General features: G+C 38.8%; 6 protein-coding genes across 6 annotated transcripts; 2 read left to right on the top strand and 4 right to left on the bottom strand.

Annotated features, from left to right (window-relative positions):
- Nucleotides 1-249: 249 nt before the first annotated feature.
- I206_106499 (uncharacterized protein) lies at nucleotides 250-864 on the top strand (the record flags this gene model as incomplete). Its single annotated transcript, XM_019158998.1, has 4 exons — nucleotides 250-311; nucleotides 468-544; nucleotides 647-714; nucleotides 826-864. 4 exons carry the CDS (start codon nucleotides 250-252, stop codon nucleotides 862-864), a joined length of 246 nt encoding a protein of 81 aa, XP_019008136.1.
- A 187-nt stretch (nucleotides 865-1,051) lies between these two features.
- Nucleotides 1,052-4,183, bottom strand: I206_106500 (uncharacterized protein; the record flags this gene model as incomplete). Its single annotated transcript, XM_019158999.1, has 10 exons — nucleotides 1,052-2,065; nucleotides 2,129-2,326; nucleotides 2,390-2,597; nucleotides 2,662-2,723; nucleotides 2,785-2,802; nucleotides 2,863-3,014; nucleotides 3,075-3,131; nucleotides 3,187-3,227; nucleotides 3,281-3,519; nucleotides 3,581-4,183. The coding sequence occupies 10 exons, from the start codon at nucleotides 4,181-4,183 to the stop codon at nucleotides 1,052-1,054; spliced, it is 2,592 nt and encodes an 863-aa protein (XP_019008137.1).
- A 459-nt stretch (nucleotides 4,184-4,642) lies between these two features.
- Nucleotides 4,643-7,467, top strand: I206_106501 (uncharacterized protein; the record flags this gene model as incomplete). Its single annotated transcript, XM_070203329.1, has 8 exons — nucleotides 4,643-4,977; nucleotides 5,039-5,081; nucleotides 5,161-5,302; nucleotides 5,372-5,418; nucleotides 5,480-5,853; nucleotides 5,911-6,019; nucleotides 6,079-6,207; nucleotides 6,277-7,467. 8 exons carry the CDS (start codon nucleotides 4,643-4,645, stop codon nucleotides 7,465-7,467), a joined length of 2,370 nt encoding a protein of 789 aa, XP_070059430.1.
- A 354-nt stretch (nucleotides 7,468-7,821) lies between these two features.
- On the bottom strand, nucleotides 7,822-11,764 carry I206_106502 (uncharacterized protein; the record flags this gene model as incomplete). Its single annotated transcript, XM_019159001.1, has 2 exons — nucleotides 7,822-10,833; nucleotides 10,964-11,764. The coding sequence occupies 2 exons, from the start codon at nucleotides 11,762-11,764 to the stop codon at nucleotides 7,822-7,824; spliced, it is 3,813 nt and encodes a 1,270-aa protein (XP_019008139.1).
- Nucleotides 11,765-12,721: 957 nt separating this feature from the next.
- I206_106503 (uncharacterized protein) lies at nucleotides 12,722-14,430 on the bottom strand (the record flags this gene model as incomplete). The annotated part of the gene is made up of 6 exons (XM_070203330.1): nucleotides 12,722-12,825; nucleotides 12,895-12,911; nucleotides 12,984-13,208; nucleotides 13,280-13,430; nucleotides 13,507-14,158; nucleotides 14,275-14,430. The coding sequence occupies 6 exons, from the start codon at nucleotides 14,428-14,430 to the stop codon at nucleotides 12,722-12,724; spliced, it is 1,305 nt and encodes a 434-aa protein (XP_070059431.1).
- A 1,756-nt stretch (nucleotides 14,431-16,186) lies between these two features.
- Nucleotides 16,187-20,926, bottom strand: I206_106504 (uncharacterized protein; the record flags this gene model as incomplete). Its single annotated transcript, XM_019159003.1, has 5 exons — nucleotides 16,187-17,491; nucleotides 17,549-18,933; nucleotides 19,009-19,329; nucleotides 19,397-19,886; nucleotides 19,964-20,926. 5 exons carry the CDS (start codon nucleotides 20,924-20,926, stop codon nucleotides 16,187-16,189), a joined length of 4,464 nt encoding a protein of 1,487 aa, XP_019008141.1.
- Nucleotides 20,927-21,483: the final 557 nt, after the last annotated feature.

Raw genomic sequence — 21,483 nt, forward strand, 5'->3', positions numbered from 1 at the left:
TATAGCATGTCGTGTCATCTTGTAGTTGAACTTGATTCCATGTAAAGAGGAGATTAAATCACGTGACAGTAGACCTACGTACCTTAAGTTAGGGATCTCCGGATCTAGACGATGTAAATACATTTACAATGACGATCTTTAGATGATATAGTTCATCCAAGTCTTTCAATATTATCAATTTTAATCTAGCTCTAATCTAGTCAAGTTCTCCTTATCTCGACGTAGTTCGTACAAAATACACTCTTCAAGATGAGTTCAGCTTATGGTGATGCTTATGCAGTAAAAATGACTTCAGGTGTATTAGTAACATGGTAAGTTTTAAATTTAAATCTCTATCCTTTTTAAATATATTTTAAAATTTGAATGAATTGGATCCTTTTCTTTTCTTCCAAAAAAAAGAAAAAACGTCAAGAATAAAATGTTTTAAGAATAATTTAAGATTAATTTATATAATTTGTAATTTCTAGTGATTCAGCAGCAAAACAAATTTTATTACATCTTGATTCATCTCGTGAAGGCCTTTATAAATTTATGATACGTGATGGTAAGTGATTTGTTATTTTTGAGTTGAAATAGAATTCCGAACTGATTTGATTTCTTTTTTCTTTTTTTCAAATACTTATTTGGTTTTTCCTCTGAAAAATAGTTGATGAAACTCATTTAATAATTAAAAGGGAATATGTAGATGAAATTAAAGAATTATTACAAGATGAAGTGAGTTTTTTTTTAGAGTTTTTTTATTTTTCAATGTCTTACATTAAATAAAAAGTAAAAAGAAATAAACAAATTGAAATTAATACTGATTATTGTATGAAATATCATTAGTTGGAAAAAAATACTTATATACAAGATCCAAATTTGTGATTTTAAATATTCAGATTCATTGATTGTCATTGGTTGTCATTTATCAAGATACGATATTACATATACTCTTCAATATATAAATACCTAGCATTTCATATACCCCAATGTATCGATTTCATTCATGACATACATACAACTCATACAGATTCATCGTTCATCGCTTTATCTTTCATCCTATCAAATCAAATCACGGCTCTTTTTTTACTGGAAAAGGGCTCTCTCCACCACTTGTAGCAGTATGATATTCTCCTTCAGTTGATTCACCTTCAGTCGAAGTAGAGCTCTCACGATAAGATGACCTATCATCGGTTCGTATTTGAGTAGGAGTGGTTGATGGTAGAGCAGGATATATGGAATTTACAAGATCAGATGATTGATGCGCATGAGAATCCGGTAGTTTTTGGATATTCGTGTTTTGCGAGGACGAATGTGATTGTCCTGAAGTAGTACTCGTTGGAGCTTGTGGTAGTCGAGGTATACGTAAGATAATTTTCGGTATCGAATTTTGTGTTGGAAGAGGAGGACGTGTGTGATCAGATCCGAATTCTAGACTAGCTAGCGACGATACTGTTTCGGTTTGTGTGGTAAAATGTTCAGCGGGCTTGAGATTCGGTGAGATCGGATCATGATTTTGATACTTGATAGTTGCTGAATTGGGAATAGAGGGTGCATCTTCAATTTTGACACTCTCCAATCCTCTCAGAACATCTTGTACGCCCGTATCACTCTTGAGTATTCTATCTATAGATCCCTCAGAGCGCGAAGTGGACAGCGGTACATCTTCAACTTTTAAACTTTTATTTCTGGCTCCTGGTGTAGTAGCTTTCATAGTTTTGCTTATTTGCGTAGGAGTTGTTGACGTATATGGTAGAGAGGTATCCTTCTGAACTCGTGTAGGGGTATTAACGTTACTTGGTCCTCCTCCTCTACCTCTGACCGCTCTTAACCTAGGAGCAACGGGTGTATTATCTGCACTTGGAGGTAAAGCTATATCTTCAGGTTTACGTCTATCCCTTAGAATCATTCTAGCGCTAGGTAAAGGTGTACTTTGTACTGAAGGAACGGCAGAATCGATTCCATTCGAGCCACCTTCAAAGTGACCTAATAAGGTATGAGTCCGTTGTAAGTGGGGATGAGATGAGAATTCGGTAGGAAAAGGCGCAAGTTTACCCGTTCGACGTTTCTTCGTGGCTTTTTCGATCTTCAAACTCCACAATCAGCACATCCGAAACTCAACGGAGCGAAAAAAGTGACCTTTACTCACATTGACGAGTTCCTGTTCTGTCCACCAGGTATCGCACCCTTCAGGTAAATTACCTTTCATACCTATTATGTGACCCATTGCTGCACTAGTCAAGGCTCTATCACTATATCCACCCTCAAGCACCGAAACGATCTTGCCTTCTGTATGCCTATCCGCAAAAGCAGCAATGTCCTTTGTATATCTAGAATAGAAGGAAGTCTTTGTTCCAGCATAATGAATGAGCTTCATGACAACCTGACTAAGCACAATTGGCATACTCACGGGAACTCGTCGATCATGTCGTTGCATCCCTTGATGTTCGTGCTCACAGGCATCGAAGCCGGCACTTATGAAAACAATTGTTCTTGACGGTTCTGCCTGTGTTTCTTCCATATAGACTCTTGCTTTATTGAGAAGTGCGAGGTACAAGGGATATATACGAGCGTAGAAATCTGCTTCATCCTCATATGGTTGAAGATGGATGTTCTCGCTGGTCATTCGTGAGGATGAGCTATCGCAAATATTGGAACAGACGCGAGAGAAAAATAGCTCACATATATTGTCCGTGGGCTGCTAAGCTTATAGATGCGTCTTTAATCAGATCTACATCTCCATCCTAGATCAGTTTGGTAAGCTGACAATTCACGTGCTAATGAAGATTCTTTGAGAAAGCTTACCTCGCAAGGATAGCTATACTACATTGACGGGATCGCGTCAGTATCGACAATGTAAAGTCGCAAGAGGGCTCGACATACAATATCATGTACAGACCCATAAAACCCTTTCCAACCCCTTCTTTTCCTCCCGTCTTTGCCTATCATTAGCTGAGGCTTACCAGCTTTGACTTGCAGCTCTTCTGCATGTGCCGCAGCGTTCAAAGGCATGACTAGCGCTTGCGTACCATTCCCTAATACCTCACAGTAAGTCTAAGCTAATATTCCTGGTACGCATCGTTAAGAAAGCTTACCATGATGTAGGTCAAAATCTATGATTATCGCTCGATCGATATCATGTTGCAAATATGCTGTGATGAATGTCAGCCTTACTGCATTTTCACCGTTATCAGAATCAGAACAAACCATGCATAGCTCCTACTACGACATTGTTGACATAACAAAATCTAATGACCACCTTGTTAGCTGAAAGGTACATTTCCAAGGAATTCCGGCTTACCCAGATGGTAAGTCTTCTCCGCAATGATGCCCGGGTGGTCTGATAGCGCAGAATGCTTTGCTGAATGACGGACTAGGAGAAAAAGATGTAGATACTTGAGGAGGAGTAGAGAAATAGCGTTCGTTATGATTCGTCTGAGTCGGAGGAGTGGAGGGTATTTGAGGGTTTGAGGGGGGAGTAATTGATGGGGTTGTGCGAGAAGATACGACGTGATCAACAGCTTGACAGACAGTTTGTATCTATTTTCTTCGTCAGTTGAAGATGATCTATCTATGGTGCAAAAGTTCAGGATAGACTCACAGCACCTTCTATAGCTACTATACTACCTGGGCCCAAATACAGATCACCAGGATTCAACCCTAGATCCGGTGGTATTTCACATCCAGTCTCTTTTATCTTATCTATCGCTTCACTAGCCCATTTTACAAGATTTTTCAAATAGTCCGATGACGGGATTTCTCCCGTTATGGCTGAAGAAGAACCAGTTCCGAGGTATGGAAATGGTGCTTCAGGTGCTGGCGAATGAGCGAGCTGGACAGCTGGATGATGTAGTAATATAGAACCTGGTAGACTCGGTATAGGTGGAGGAGGCACAATATCAAGATGAGTAGTTATGTTGGATGAAGATGAAGAAGCAATCGATAAAGAGGAAAGTAATCCCGAAAGATCGTCCGCAGTGGAGCCTGATGGAGGTGTTATAGAGATTTCATTGAAAGGCGATGAATCAAGTGATTCTAATCTGGCTACAGCAGCTGCCACACCTAATAGAACAGCACGTAACCTCTCTGGTCTCTCGAATATGTGTGAAGAATTTGAATGTCGGATGTACTTGTGTTGAAGGCATGCGGGTTGAATGAACAACCCTAATGAAGCTGAGGAAGGCGAAGGAGAAGATGTAGTCATGATTTGGAAGTTGGATGGGTTGTCATTTGATCAATCGTGACGAGTCTGTCTTGTAAATGTAGCTGGTCGACCGAGTTTGTACAGCTCGAAGAGCGGGATCTACGCGATAAAGATTTAGTAAGATTTCTCAAGGATGCCCCTTTATGGCAATAGGGTTGATTTGAAACTAAGATTGTACTATCAGATAGGAGCATTGATCTTTGATTTTGAATTTGAGATGGAAATTATGCAAGATGATCCGAGCGCGCGAGTAGTAATTAGTAGTATTTTGTAAACAAATTAGGATATACTACTAGGACTCGATTAATTACCCTGAATCTGAATTAGCCAACATCACAAGAACCACAGAATAATGCATCAACATAACGCGTATTTTATTAACATTACAGATCAAATACCAATTACTTGTTTTTCCGGCATACAACATATATTCAGATCTGAGACTAATATATTAGCAGTATGTCGAGTGAGACGGTGGAAACATCCCGGAGATCATCACGTAGAGATGCTCCTTCATCTTCATCAGCGATCAAAGCAGAATCACCAAGTAAAGGGAACGCGTCGGAAGATGGTATGACAACTGAAAAGATAAGAAAGAAGAGATTAGATGTTAATCCAGCTTTAATCTTGAATGTAGAAGGTGGAAGATCCAAAAGGAGGAGAACTACATCTCAAGAACCAGAGCATAATCCCCATCCAATAGTGGAGGATAAGGATTCTTCAAAGGATCCAGTGAAAGCGAAGGAATTAGGATATGTGATTTATAGGAAGATTATGGAATCAAAATCATCCGAGTAAGTGATGATTTTTGAGCGCCGTATGTATGAGCATTACTTGACTTTCTCTCATTGATAGTGGTGAAAATATTGCTCAACCTTTTATCAAATTACCTAACAAAGTGAGTAAAGATAAATTCATACTATTTTACCCGAAAAATCGAAAGGAACGAATTCTTATGCTTATTTAATCATTTGTAGAGAGCTTTACCGGATTATTATGAGACTATCAAGCATCCGATGAGTTTAGAAATAGTACACCAGAAACTGGATGCATCAGAATATCAGAGTTTGAAAGATGTTTGTGCTGATCTAGGACAAATATTCAATAATGCTAAACGATGTGAGTCATCGCTATAGATATACAATCACAACAGAGAGAGAGGGCTGAAATAATATAACTACCTGCCAGACAACGTAAAAGATTCTTTAATTTTTCAATATGCCAAGAAGCTTCACGTAAGTTCTGTCTCCTACCTAACACCCGTTACGCTCAAGCTGATGAGCGAACCTTGTTCAGAAAATGACTCGTGTATATTACGCCGATGTGCTTAACCCAGATAGGGTAAAGGAAGAATCTGATTCTGAGGGAGAGCATGATGTGGGATCTACTTCGCATGTTCAGCCAACATCAGCGACTTCGGTCGAGGTTGGAGCAGAGGTAGAAGGGGAAGGGGATGCAGAGGGCGAAGATGAAGAAGTTGATGCGGAAGGTGAGGTTGATCCAGAAGGTGACATCGAAATGGAGGACATTACAACGACTGGAAATACTTCGGGAGTACCAACAAAGATTAAGAGAGTACGAAGGAGAGGAGCTTACATGAAGGACGGGCCAAGTGTGTATAAGTTAATCAAGCCCGTATTGAGGGCTATCAAGGAGGCTAAAGCTAGGGAGTGAGCTGTCTTTTCCCTTCATTTCCTACGGACACATCGCTGATGTCACCGATCTAGTGGGAGTGGAAGGGAGATCGCTGGAATCTTCTCCAAATTACCGTCGCGCAAGGACTTTCCAGACTATTATACGACAATCAGGCATCCTATATCGCTAGAAGAAATCGAGGTGAGGCCCACCGTGTTGACCATTCTGGTGAACGGCAGATGCTGATGCTAGTGACGTAGAGTAAACAAGTTGGTAGAAGATACGAGTCTTTCCAAGAGTTCGCAGATGATATCGAATTGATGGTCAAAAATGGCATGCAATATAACGAAGATGGGAGCGAGGTGTACAGAGACGCTCAGCAAATTCGGGTAAGTTGTATTGATATCACAGAATTTTGTCCGAATCAGCGCTGAAAATCTCGTATACACCGATGATAGGAGGTGCTACATTGGCATCAAACCCTTCATAGACAGACACGTCCACCACGACCATCTTCCACAGCGCCTGTACCTACTCGGATTCATCATATATCTACCCCGACTTACTCTCATCCTCAGCCTGCCTATTCTCATTCACCAGTTGGCGGACCAATGCCTCTGCCCTTCCCTATCCCTACGTCCGCTCCCAGTCCAGGCTTGACACCATATTCTGCTGGACCATCAAGGTCACCTCAGCCACCTATTCCCGGAATCCAAGGACATCGAGCTTATCTTCCGGCTCTACCGCCAGGAGTCGTCACCGAAGAGATAGTAGCTACGCTAGAGAGATATCCTCCATATGAAAGACAAGCCTGGGTACAGTCATTATCACCCTTGGCTGTGAACATGTATCGAACGATGCTAGCTACGAATGAGGCGAGGAAAAGGGGGCAAGTACCTGGACTCCCGCCTACACCTCAGCCGCATACACCTTATTCTCCTGCTCAACATCCTCAGCAACAGCCAAGTCCAATACCATCCCAGCAAATCTTACAGCAGACTTCTATGTCCAGTCCAGCTCAAATCCATATCCATCAAACACCTCATGCGAATCATCAGACCCCTAGTCAATCTCATGTTCAGATACAAAATCAGACTCAAAACAAACCTATCAAGGTGGAAAAACCAAAACCACCTATTCCTACTATCAAGCATATCGACTTTACCTTTTCCTCGGCTTCGAACATTTCTTCAAGACAAACCATTCGGCTTAAGAATTCAAGAGGACTCGTAACACACGCGATAATCTTAAAATCAAATACAAGTGAAATAGAATTAATAGCTTATATTGATGATTCACCAATCTCATCACATTCAGAAAATGAGGGTAAAACAATATCAAATGGAAATGGGAATGATAATCATAATGATAATGAAGATAGTACAATTGGACCTGTACCTGTACCTGTACTTACACCTGAATTATCATTACGTATAAATGGAAATCAAGGATCATTACCTAGATTCATATACAATAATAATAATAATAATAATGAAAGTATAGGAGTAAAACAAGGTGAAAAACCAAAAGGAATGAAATGGACTTTACATATTTCAACTTCAAAAATTGAAAGTAAAATTGAAATTGTATCTACTAAACCTGGAACTTTAGCTGAAACTACAACTATATTCGTAAATAGGCAATTTTAGTATTTCTTATAGGGTTAAAGAAGGAGATTAGTTAAGTGCTTTTCAATATAAAATTGTAATTGATCGTTAAAGTAGTTTATATCTATGAAATCAACATTTGAAATTATGCATCGTCTTTGTACAAATAATATATTATTACTCTGGAAAGTTACATTTGATGTACGATAAACAGAATACCTCTTCAAATCAGCATCTTCATAAGCTAATTTCGTTCTTTGTTATTTTATGTTCATATCAATCTCATTTAAATTCTCTTTTAATACCACAATTGAAGATTTAGGAGTTGCGTTCGAAGGAATATTATCTAATGAAATAAAAGGTTAATTGAGGAATGGTCAATTCAGATAATTTGATTTAAGATTTTTTTTTACGTTGTTTGATTGAAAATCTAAAATTTTGATTAATATTATTATTATTTTGAAATTCCCAGTTATTTGATAATTTTGAAGAAGAACAATCAGATATTAATGATGATGATGATGATGTATTTGTTGGTGATATAGGTAGTTTAGGAAAACAAGGATTTAATAAATTTAATTTATTAGTTGGTGTATTTGGTGATAATATTTCATTCTCATTTTCATCTTGAATTTCTTTTTCAATTTCAATTTCTTTTTGTTTACCTTTACCTTTTTCTTGTTTTCTTTCTTGTTTTTTTGGTTCAGGTTTAGGTGTTAATGAACTTGGATTAAGATTCAAATTATCTGGTTGAACACTCGAACTGTTCGGGGGAGTGATATTCGGTATTGGTGAATATGAAATTGAGGCTTCATCTTTATTTGCTTTCAATTTAATATTCGAATCTGATCTTGAAAGATTATTTTCGTTTTGGTAGATCATCGTGCTAGATGAATATTCGTCCTTAGAACTTATAGACATACTTGCATGACTATTTCGTCTAGGTGTTGTGCTATAAGCAGGTAATGAGGATTTTTCTTCCTTATTTATCCGAGTGACAGTCATCGATGGTTGATGTCTTATAGTAGCTATACTTTGTCTTTCAAGTTGAACATTTTTGTTATGTTCAATTTCGTACTCTTGACTATTATCTAAATTCATAGCCTCATGGTTTTCTTCCAAAGATCTTAATGATTTTGATTTTCTTTTTAAAGGTTTAATAGTACTACCTCCATCTGTACTCGAAGTAACAAAAGTATTATCATTTCCATTATCATCATCATCATCATCATTATTAGCAAATCTAGCTAATAATTCTTCATCAATCCAAAAACTTGGAGTTAAAGCTCTTTGACTTAATCTAATTGTAGGTACATATTTACCTTTTGATTCTCTTTGATTTTTTAATGATCTTCTAATTAAATTATCATTATTAAATACAAATGAATTTGGTGGTGGTGAAGAATTTTTTAAAGTATGATTAGATATTGGGATTCGATTATTGTTATTGAAACTTAAACCTAACGCTTCTTCATCTGCATCATCAAATGCAGATTTCCTATTTTGATTAGGTAAAGGAGGAGGTAAAGAATCTCTAGTATTAATTAATTTTCCACTGTATGTTCTTTTTAAATTATTTAAACTTGACCTTCTTTTTGAAGGTGATGAATATATAAAAGCTTTACGAGAATTTCTTTCTTTTTCAACCTTATAAATAGTCAAAATTCTTGTATTTCTATTTCCAGTTATATTAGTATCTGATAATTGTGAATTTGGTCTTGATACTCCAAAAGAAGGTTGAGATGAATAAGGTGATACAGGATGATTAGAATAACTTGAAATAGTAGATTGAGAATTATAACGATTCAAACAATTCGAGTCATTATTATTTTTATTATTTTGTAAATTCACACCTGTTTGATACATTTTTGGAGGTGAATCAATTATAATATCAGATGGAATTGAAATTGAATCAGGTGATCTTGGTTTTAAATTCTTTTGATTATTATTATATGAATTTGAATATGAATTTGAATATGCAGAAGATAAACCTGATAAATATCCTCTTGGAAGTATTGTAGAAGGTATATTATTTGAAATTCCTGATCCTGATATAGAACCATGACCACCTCTTATAGGAGGTATAAAAGGTAAATTATTTGAACCATTTGAAGAAATTCCAGATAAATGATTGTTATTATTATTATTATTGATTGTTTGACCTAATTTAGGTAGAGGAACAAAAGGAATAAAAGAAGAAGATGATATACCTGAATTATAATTTTTCTTTGTAGGTGGTAAAGAAGTTATACTTGAAATATTTGATAAATGTGAATTTGATGATAATGATGTATATGTACCTATTACACCAAGTTGTGGAGGTGTATTACCTATAAAATCATTGACTTGATTAAATCCAAGATAAGTTTTAGGTTGAGTTTGTAATCCATTTAAATTTGAATTATCTAAATTTTGAAAATTGTAATTTATTATAGAATTATCTGATAATTCATTTAAATCATCTAAACCTAATTGTTTATTTAATTCTTTTAATTTTTCTTCATTTGTTAAATCTAATGTTTCTGTTCCTTCACCATGATCACTTTGAAAATTAGAATGTCTTATCCATTCCATATTTCTTCTTTCTTCAATTTCTTCTTCAGTTGGACTTTCAATCACCTTACCTTCTCTAATTGGATTCAAACCACTACCATTGGCGGAATTTATACTATTAACAGCCATAGCAGCTTGTCTTGGTAATTGTAAATTATTATTTTGAGTTTGATAATTCCAATTATTAACATTGATCATTTCATTACGATTAATTTCTACCACATTATTTTCAGAATTTCGAGATAATTCTTTTTCTTCTTCTTTTGTAATTGGTAAATCAAATGAAGATAATTTTTTTCCAAAAGTATTTTGTGATCTTCTTTTATCAACATTATTATTATTATTATTATTATTATTATTCAATTTTACAGAAGTATTTCTATTTATATTAAGATTATCTTCTAAAGATGGTCTTGCTTTTGGTGATTTAATTGAATTTGAATATCCAGCAGATTTAATTCCATTTGAATTTGTTCCACTACCTGATTTAAATGATTTAGAATCTTCTTGTATCCAAGGTGAAGAAATTGATCTATTATGTTGATGATTTTGTTTAGGTAAAGAGATTTGACTTTTATTAAAATCTTGATTATGATTATTAAATTGATTTTTGTTGTAATAATAATAGTTATTATTGGTATTATTATTACGTTTAAAAGGATTAAAGCTGAATCTATTTTTACTCGTTTTAGGCATTGTTGAACGTAATGTAGGTGTTGATCCATTACGTGAATGATGAAAAGATGAAGTGATATTTGGTGTAGGTGTCATCCTACCTCCGAAAAATGATGAAATCATTGAAAGTCTAGAAGGTGGTCGGGAAGGTAAATCTTTTGATCCAAGGTCGAGGGTTAGCTATTTGGTTGAAAGTGGAACAAAGATGAGACCAAGATAAGACAGATGAAAAAGGTATATCGAACGGTAGATTAGCCACATGAATTACTGTTTTATGATATTACGACTTTCAGAGATCCGGTGAACTCACCCTTAACTTTTTACTAGTTTGACTATCCCAATCTCCTTTTTCCGTTTCATTTATTCTATTTGTTCCTAATTCATTACCTCTACTAGAATTAGCAGATTCTATCTCTCTAAATCTTTTTTCCCAATAATCATTACCACTTTGTCCACCATGGAAGGGTGTTATGCTACTATCTCTCCAACTTCCACCTTTTATTCTCCTTCTAGCTCGACGTTTTTGACAACACATCAAAAGTATTATAAAGATTATCAAAGCGAATATTCCTCCTATAACACCTCCAGCTATAGTACCTGCATTGCTTTTTGTAGTTGTATTTGACTCCTCAGCGGACGAATTTACATTTGTAACGTTATCTGATCTAGAAGAAGTAATCAAAGGCAATTGCGTTAAAGTTGAAGTTGAAGTAGTCAATTGTGAAGAAGATTTACTTGTCACTACTGATGATTTTACCAAAGATGAAGTGAAACTCGAAGACTTAGAAGTAAATTTAATTTGAGTAGGTAAAGAACCTGTAAATTGACCTGTAGCATTTAAATCTATTGAATTCTCATTCAAATTACTAGATAATGTAGTTTGTAAAAGTTGTTTAGAAGTTGAACTTGGTTTTATAATTTCAGTTTCAGAACATGGATAATATAATGTTTTTTGAGGTATAATACTAGTTATTATTTCTTTTGTAATTATTTGACTTGTTAATAGTTTTATTTGTTGAGATAATTGTGTAGTTATAATGGTTGATGTTGTTAAAGTTGTTGTTAATTGAGTGGTACCGTATAATGTGACTGATGGTATTGATTCGCACATTTTGAGAAAACTTTTATGTCATGTAAGAGCAGATGTCGAAAGTAGCGAAGATCTTGTAATTTGAGGGGATGATGAGGTGTCTTTAAGCTTGAGGAGGAGGTTTTGAGTAAGAATCTAAATCAATGTCAAGCGAGATATATTTGTTAAAAGGAAAACTGGGATCTAATCACCTCAAAAGGTGATACCGAAATATATGGATTAAAGATAAGAGGGGAAAAGAGGAAGAATATTTCCAAGATTAGAATTCCCCTTTCGAAGTAAATCAATTGTTTAATTATCAAGTAAGCATATCGAATATTTGAAGATCATGCCAAAATTCTCATGCCAGTTAGAGTGATCCCGATGTACTCGTAAAGAGTACTGTTTCTTGAACAATTTGGAGAACAAAGGATCGTCATGCATCTTGAACTTCGTGAACATGCCTTTGAGTGATAAGGGGACCTTCATGGCATGACTGATCTGGGCATAGCCAAAGGATATTGGTTTGTCAGAAGGAGTTTCAGCTAGTCTAATCGAATACTATTGATCAAAGGAATATATTGCATCTTACCTTTCAAATGTTTGAGCGTTCCTCAAGACAATATATACTAGATCTGAAGTTATCTCGTGCTTCTCGTTAGTGTATACTTTAGGGTTTTCAGATCCATCCTTTCGGAAAACTCGATTGTCAGGTCATCATGAAACTTATCAGTAACAAAAACCTCAATATGAATGCATGTATAGTTAAATTTCTTGTATGTCAACATGATATTCAGTCTTAATTTATCTATATATTTGATACGTTTGGCTGATAGTTGTTTTAGTGCCAATGTGATATTATCGGGATTCGTTTTTCGAAATCCAATTTGTATGTATTTATCGAAGAGAACGTATAATTTCGTGCATGTATGATCGACAAAAATCAAGGTAACACGTGTACTCGTCATATCTTTACGAAGGCGAAAGAAAGAAAATCAATTATCTTCGATCCGAATTAGCATAAGCTAATAAAGAAAATGGTCGAACCCAAAGTTCGCCACCGCCATATCCGACGCAAGCGTGATCATCGTTGATAAGGCATTCTGCAAAATGAAAATTAATACCTCTGCAGTCAGCCGCATATTCTGCTTGAATACCCATCAATTACTTACTGCCTGGATGTTGTCCGCTGTAAGAATGAAAAAGAAAAAACATTAGCTGGATCACTTCTTTGAAATATCTTGAATAGAGTTAAGCTTACTTCTCATAATCCCCTTTCGCCAACAGAAGAGCTGTCCCATCCTTTTCTCTACCGCCTTCAATAGGTTGCCAGCCTTGAACAGCCGCCACCTCACCATGTCGGTATGTCATCCATTTGACAAGGTAAGGCTCATTGATGGGTCCACAAAGCACTTCATATGTGTCGAGAACCATTTCTGCTCCGCCGTATGAAATAGATGCACCCGAAATCAGATGATGGCCAGCTCTGATAATGTGCAGGGTTTTGATCAGCATCGGGTTAAGAGTCGTTTTCAAGTCAAATGGAAAGTGACTCACTTGCCCAGGTGGATTCCACCTTCCCACCATGCTCTCGCAGCGTATAGGACGGCTCCATCTTGTTCGTGGCCGATAGGCAAAGCATCATTAGGCAGCCGTTGGCCCTTTTCAACCAACTTCCACATAAAGAGCGGTTTCACACCTTTACTCTCTACATGAGTTAAGGGAAAAAATTCAGTCATTAGTCGTTGTGTCGTTGTGAATCAACGTCGATGGATTGACTTTACCTTTATCATAAAATTCCCTTCGTTCTTTAGCTATCTTGATCCAATCTGAGGCATTATGATCATTTGACCAATCGCTCCATAACTTCTTTTTCAGTTCTTCCTCTTTTTGATCTTCGCTATATGACCAAATTCCAATACCTCCTGTTCGCCATACCCTCTTCCCTTTCAATTCATGCTTCAATTCATCCTTTTCCTTTGCATCACTAGCTTCTTTGCGAATAGTCATGTAACGTAAAGACTCATTTGCCTTCTCGGTAAAAAAGGACGTTGCACTTGATACACCTGAATTTCCAAAACCTTTTGCCTTTTCATCCTTACTATCAGTGATCGTTTCGTTTGATGACGGAGAATCATCCTTCTCTCGATTCTCTGAAGGTGAATACGGTCGATAAGAGGATTGTGCGTATAAGCCAGATGAAGATCCTGAGGGAGCTCCATTATGATATGATCCTGTTTGCGCCCAGCCCGACGAGGGAGGTTGAGGTGAATAAGAGGGTGGTTGACCATTGTATCCTTGTTGAGGATATGACTGTTGTTGGTACTGAGGATACGGTGGTCGCTGTTGTTGAGAATAGTATGATTGTTGTTTAGATTGAAGGGGAAATCCGCCGCTAGATCCGACGGGTGTCCATAAATGTAAGTTGTTGGTCGGCTACAAATTTAAGATATACATTTAGCATAAGAAGTAGACCAATGATCATCATCATATGAGTAACAGCTGTAAGTCGCTGTAGTTGAAGACTGGAAGATGTTCGAGTGAAAACTCACCGCTCCATCTGGTTCATTTCTACTAATATGTCCAGCTTCACATCTCCAGAAAGTCCCAGCATACCAAACTATCGCTCCAAATGGATAATTTATATTAGATGACCATTGAGGTGGACCCGATTGTTGTTGCTGAGTGAGTAAATCCGGTTGATGCATTTTGTTGGAAGCTTCAAAGAAAGACCAAATCTATGCGCTTCAAGTAAATATAATATCTAGTGTGATTTCTTTATGCTTGATACAATACAGATGTTGAGCTTTCTTCATCTAAGATTAAGAAGGCCTAAGTGAAAGGCAAGCAGTGGCAAAAGTGAAGACCAAGCTAAGGTACAAATGCGGTGTAATCAAACTCAAACTAAAAGGTTTCCTTCCGTCCACAAATGTGTACAGCTATGTACAGTACAGTACAATACGATAATAGTAATGATGATGATGATGATGACGATAAATCAAAAACTATGGTTGTAAAATTCTAGTTGATGTCGTCACTTTTAGCTCGTTGTTAAAGAAACTGTTATTTGAAACCTTATAAAGTACTAGTTGATCTTTCTACTGGAATTATTTCTTTTGTTGTTCGTGTATATAACAAAAAGAAATAAAGATGCAAGTAGTAGTATTAGTTATTGATCTAGTATCTATATATCGTTATAATCATCTTAATCACGAGATGCATGGAAATTAATTACATTATTGATGATTGTACCGGTTTTGTGGAGTCACTTTTAAGCTAGAGTAGTAGTACTAGTAGTAGTAGTTAGTAGTTTAAAAAATCAAAACACGCCATTATTATATTAAGTGGCAAATAAAAAAAAAGATGAAACTCGGTATCAAAGCGTATCGTATCATATTTTATTATTTACTTCTCAAATGACAAATATTTACGTTGTTAAGTAAGTAGTGACATACCAACTACCTTACTCACACCCTACAAATAAATCAAATCTTTACGAGAAATCAAGGATAATTTAACTCGTAAAGCTGTTCCTTTCTGTTGAAAATTCTAGATCTGCCGTTATGAAACATTTATTATATTATAATTTATCATCAATCATCTTACCTATTTAAATTCATTCTTCTTCTTTTCTTTTCAACATTTATAAATGACTTTCAAATAGATCTCCTAATTCCTGTTATGAGAAATAATGAGGATTTGTACCTTCATATTCTATTTATCATACATACACAGTCGAGAAAAGAATAAAGAGAAATATAGGAAATAATTAAAAAATTACAGATCTAAGTAATAATAAACCCTGCGCTCCACAATAATTTATTTTCAATGAAATTTATCGAGTCCAGACTACGAGTATTTCTCATCGTTCAAAATAATGATTAAATTAATCGTTTTCATCTTCATCTATTGTTAAGTAAATCCCTACAGATTTCAAACAAATTTATCAATCAGACTTTGCATGTAAAAGAAGATGATTATCTATTGTGCCTAACTTTATATATTATCAGAAACACCTATTTTCAGAACGAAAATTCAAAGGATTATTGCGTCAATCATGATTTATCCTTATTGAAATGTATTCAATCATAGAATATCAATTCATCTTATATAGAATTATAAGAAAGTCGCGACAATTTGTTTAATTTGTTTTGCATACCAGGGAAAAAGATGCTATATAAAAGAATCATAAAATTCATTAATTTATGATAATATTGAAAATAGATAAAACAATGCTATATTACTTATACCTTACCTATTGAATTGGAGGGAAAAAAATGATTTTTATTTTGATGATCTGTAAAATGAGATAAATTCTTTACCTGTTGTATATTATGTTGAACTTCTCAAAGAAATACAATATAGAGAAAATACGAATATAAGTTTGTTCTGACACCCCAACTTGATCAATTTCCATCCCATTTACTCCAATGCCTTTCTTTGACTTAAAAATTTCCAACTGGATTACCTCTTAACAGCGCCTCTTCTAGGTAAACCTTTAACCTTTCTCCCACCTGGACTTCCAGGTGCTCCACCATCATTCGCGCCTAAACTAAATCCTCCACCATCTGCAGGTGCAGGACTACCAAATCTTGGTGCTTGTTGTTGAGCATTATTGGTTGGAGCTCCAAAAGAGAATCCACTAGAAGGAGCAATTGACGGAGTAGTTGAAGCGCCAAAAGCAAATGATTGAGAAGTAGTTGGAGTAGAAGGTTGAGGAGCAGCACCGAAAGCGAATGAACTATTTGTATTTGGCGTTGAAGGTGTTGTGTTTGCTTGTTGACCAAATCCACCGAATCCACTTGCATTTGGGGCGGGTGCGGGATTTGAAGTTGATCCTGCACCGAAAGAGAAATTGAAACCTGCTGAAGCTGGAGTAGCAGCTGGAGTAGTAGACGAGGTTTGACCAAATGGATTCGATACTCCTGTTGTAGCTGCAGGTGCGGAAGAGCCAAATCCTGTTGTGGGTGTGGACGAGGATTGACCGAAAGAGAAAGAAGGAGCTGCAGCAGAAGCAAGAGCCGGACTTGAGGGTTGAGTTTGACCGAATGGATTTGGGGCAGAACCTAAAGCTGGAGAGGTGTTGGCAGATCCGAATGGATTAGACGCCTGAGCAGCAGGTGCTGTAGACCCAAAACCGGATGATGCTCCATTAGGTTGAGCTGAAGGAGCCGATGCACCAAAGTTGAAACCAGAAGACGCTGACGCTGCAGCAGGTGTAGTGATAGGGCTGGCGCCAAAAGGATTTGACTTGGAAACATCCCCATTAGGCTGACTGCTTCCAAATGGTGCAAAAGTTTTCGTGCCGCTCGAAGCGCCGAAATTAAAGCTGGGGGTCGATGTTGCGGCACTAGAAGCGCCTGGCCCGAAGGGATTACTGGCAGCTGTATCCTTCTTTTCAGCTGGCTTACCAAAAGAGAAACCACTTGATGCAGGAGCAGAAGTGGTAGCATTACTGGTCGGGGTGCCGAACGAGAAAGCTGGTTTAGCTGGCTCAGCAACCTTAGCAGCAGGTGCGGATGCACTAGTATTACCGAATGAGAAAGCTGGTTTGGCAGGTTCGGCGGTCTTTGCAGGTGCAATTGACGAGGTACCGAACGAAAAAGCAGGTTTGGTTGCTTCCGCTGGCTTTTCGGCTGCAGCTGTGGAAGAAGGTGTACCAAACGAAAAGGTGGGCCTGGCTGATTCGGCAGGTTTAGAACTTGACGCTGATGATGCACCGAAGTTGAAAGTCGATTTGGCTGGCTCGGCAGGTTTGAATGATCCGAACTGATAGTATTCTTTCAGCTCAATACAATTCAGCGTTAAGTTGGGCTCCTGACTCACCGAGAACGAAGGTACGGCAGCAGCTGTCTTTTCAGGCTGTTTAGAAGCAGGTGCGCCAAAGCTGAATCCACCAGTCGATGAAGTACCGCTTGCCGTGGCTTTCGGTGCTTCAGCAGGTTTACCGAAGCTAAAGGTGGATGAAGGCAATTCCGCTGGAGGAGCTTTAGGCTCATCAGTTGATTTTTTAGGTAAACCGAAATCGAATGCAGGGATTGAGGTGGGAGTGGTGGTTCCGGAAGGAGGAACGGACTTCTTGCCAAAAAAGTCGGGTATACCTCCTGATGAAGACTTTTCGGGCTCCGCAGCAGCAGGGTTTGCAGGTGGTTGACCCAATCCAAATGAGAACGTTTTCTCTTTGTTTGTGTCGCCGTTTGTGGAAGGCCCAGAGAAGAACGATGAAGCGGCAGGCTTACTCAAAGCTGTGGTGGATCCAGTCGTTGATGAGGGTACAGTAGGAGTTGACCCATTCAATGTGAAGAAGCCATTTGCAGGGGGCTGTGCTGGTTCCGTAGACCTCGCTGGAGGCGCTGCAGTGGGAGGCGATTCAGGTTGAGCCACAATGGATCCTCCTGCTAGGGGCGAGGAAGCTCTCGGCCTGGTTGATGAGAGGCCAACTCTGGCCAAAGGACCGGCAGGCTTACGCTGAGATGGTACTCCGAGTGAAGACGACGGCTGCGCGGCCGCAGGTGCACTCGATTGTGAGGCATTCTGAGCTGCGTCCCCATTACTAGCTGGCGGATTCGCGTTGAGTCCGGCAAAAGATATACCTGAGAAAGAAGGAAGAGGGATTTTGGCTTGTTCCAATTCATCCATATCTGGAAGATCTTCTTCTCTAGCTGAGAAGCGTCCAGACGAAGGAGTAACAGATCGAGAATAACTCGCTGCTCCCACATGAGTCCGCTTAGATACATCTGATCTTGCTCGTAGAGACGACCCTCCTCGCGATCGTTCGCCATCCGCTAAAGGCTGGTAATTAGAGTTGGACACAGTCTGAGTCGATGAATCAGCATTGGCAGGACCGCCCGGAGATGGAGCTGTAGCTGTGATGGTCGGAACTGGTGGCGCCGGATCAGGCGAAGTACCTCTATCAACTGTTTGTTTCCTCGACTTTCGCCCCTTTGGCGTTCGTTGTGTATGTTCCTCTTCATACATCGTCTCAGGCTGCTTGGACGCTCCTCTTTTCGTTCGCCTGTTAGCCTTCGGTGTAGGAATTTCTTCTGCCGCAGATGGCTTCTTGAGTCGTGATGATCGACGTGGAGTGGGTGCGGGAGCTGGTGAAAGTGATTTTTGAGATGAGCTCGGCCTATCCATCTCCACATCAGATGTCCGGCTATGCGATCGGCTCCTGGCATCTGAGGCGGTGGGTGTGGGCGATGGCCGGTAATCTGACAAAACAGGTTTACGAACATCAGCTCTGGCATTTTGTGATAGGCTTAGGTCTACATATATCTGCGACTCACCCCTGTCCTCGGCCATTTTAGATCTCCTGTCGTCCCTGACCTGCTGATCTGCAACCTTCCTCCTGCCGTATGGACTGATCATGACCGACACCCTATCATCTCCACCTAATCTATCTTTATCTCTCCTTTGCTTTGCACTGTCTCCAGCGGCAGCAGTAGCCAATGGGACGTTAATTGTTTTCCTCATTGTTCTGGATGATTGCCCTATCAAGGGCGGAACATCTCCTTTACGTGCGTCGGTGAGAGGGGTCTTTCTCATCGACTCGAGGGTATGCAATATTCGTTCGGCTTCACTTTTATGTACTGCTGGTGGTGCTTGGGCTAATCAACGCAGCAGGCATGAGATGCTGACCATTGAAAGATAGCTTCGGAAGAAGAAGAAACTCACATAATCTCAAATCACTCTCCCGTACGAATGCTTTTTCCTCCTCATGCCATACTAGTTGACCTTTTCTGATCGGTGGATGCGACGAGGAAGGTCCAGCAGATCCTAGCCGTCTCGAGGCAGCCACAGAAGCTGGAGAAGTGGCTCTTCCATCCCAGCGATCCTTCATGAACCAATCTAAGACGCTTCCCTCACGTTGCCGTTGTTCCCCATCTACACTCATCCGGTCATCATCTCTACCTCCCTCCCGGTCACCATTCACGCTGCCGAAAAGCATACTACCAGATTGCCTCAATCCCTTGACACTGCCTGATCTAGTTAATCCACCGCTCATACTGACGTCGGAAGCTACACTGGCTGCTCGACGTATGTTTGCTGTTGTGGCTGATCTTGTCAGTCCTGATGTGGAACCGCCAAGATTAGGAGGATGAGGTGATTGACGATGCAAAGGCGATGGAGGTGGTTTAAAAGGTGATAGGGAAGGTAGCGCGAACTGGACAAACATGCGTCAGCTCTTTGGTCTTATGCGGATGTACTTTTCTGCAGCTGGAATTAGAAAGCTTCACACACGTCTCTCGAGTCCAGCCTATTAGGCGTTTTCCTGCTTGGTGTAGTAGGTCTAACGTTTGCAGCAGAAGAGGCTGCTCCACCGGCCGTAGAATACCGCGACTTCCAAGGACTCCATGTCTTCTCTTCTTCCTTGCCTTTACCCTTTTCCAAACCGTCCATACTCCTGTCATCATCATCGACCAACGAGCTCAACTCCACTCTCTTTGATCTAGTTAACATTCCTCCTTTTCTAGGCGAAGAACTACCTAATACATCAGACGGAGGATCAAGGTATGACATAGATTTCGAGCTTGAAAGACCGCTGGAGCTTCCAAGGGGTCTTGAGAAATTTGTGGGGTTTTGAGTCGTCATATGTTGGGGTAAGTGTGATTTCGGTTTGAGTGTTACATTGGGTGACAGTGGTGGTAACATGAATCCAGATACGGCTCTTCCTTGAACTTGGAATTCAGGTTCAGGTTCATAATGTCCTTTAGATACACCGTTTGATTTCGACTTTTGCTTTTCAGGTGAAGGTGAACTTCTCCTTATCCTCTTTTGATTTCTAGTTTCACTAGGTGAATCTGGATCTTCTAAATCATGTCCGAATGAACTAAAAGAATCTCTTTTGTTTGCCGTAGTTATTTGATCTCTAGTAGGTGTAGCTAGCCATTGAAGTGGTCTAGAGAATATTGATTTTATTCCGGAAAATAAAGAACTATCAGAACCGGATCTAGGTAAACTACTGAAACTTGATGAACGTGAATCTCCACTCAAACCTGGTCGTGTTGTACTGGATTTTGTGGGAGATTTAGAAGGTGATCCAAGTGAAGATGATACATTAGCTAAATCTGTCATGGTTGCTGAAGATGACAGGCCAGAGAAAGAAGATGGTCGAGAGTAAGGTTTAGATAGTGCGTGTAATCTTGGATGAGCATTTTGTCGAGCCGCTCCTTGTAAGCTTGATCTTGGATTTTGTCCGGACATCTCGTTCATTACTTTTCGGTGGGTATATTTGGCTGAAGGATAAATAGGATTAACTATAAGGATATCGGTATCCTTTGAAATGTCTTGGATGTGTCGTTAAACCCTCATGTATCAGAGAGAGAGAAGAAGGAAATTTTCGTCCGCTGCTGATTCGTTAAATCCTGATATATTCCCAATCAATTGCGATGGAATTCTCCTGTAAGAACAACTCTGCTGTCGATGGTGATGATGCACCAGCAGGTTGTAGGAAGGTTGCTGATTGATCTTTTATGTGTTTTATGTTATTACAGAATTCAGGTTGAAGTTTGAAATCTGAAATTAATATCGTCGGCTTCGGTGTCACCATGTACAATCTTATACAGTACCACGCGTGAATGATGCAGGGTGGACTCAAGGGATTTTTTTATGAATCCCAGTTTATATCATTTTATCCAAGAATAAATGCCTGAACGGTAACGTGGAACAGGGCATTTCAAGCTCCAGCGGTGCTTCCCGACATACCCGTTCATAGAGGCACGTTACGCGCGACATCATCATGCGTTGTCTTCAAATTCTTA

The sequence above is a fragment of the Kwoniella pini genome, chromosome 9 (genome assembly GCF_000512605.2).
Source record: "Kwoniella pini CBS 10737 chromosome 9, complete sequence".
In the NCBI taxonomy this organism is placed as follows: domain Eukaryota; kingdom Fungi; phylum Basidiomycota; class Tremellomycetes; order Tremellales; family Cryptococcaceae; genus Kwoniella; species Kwoniella pini.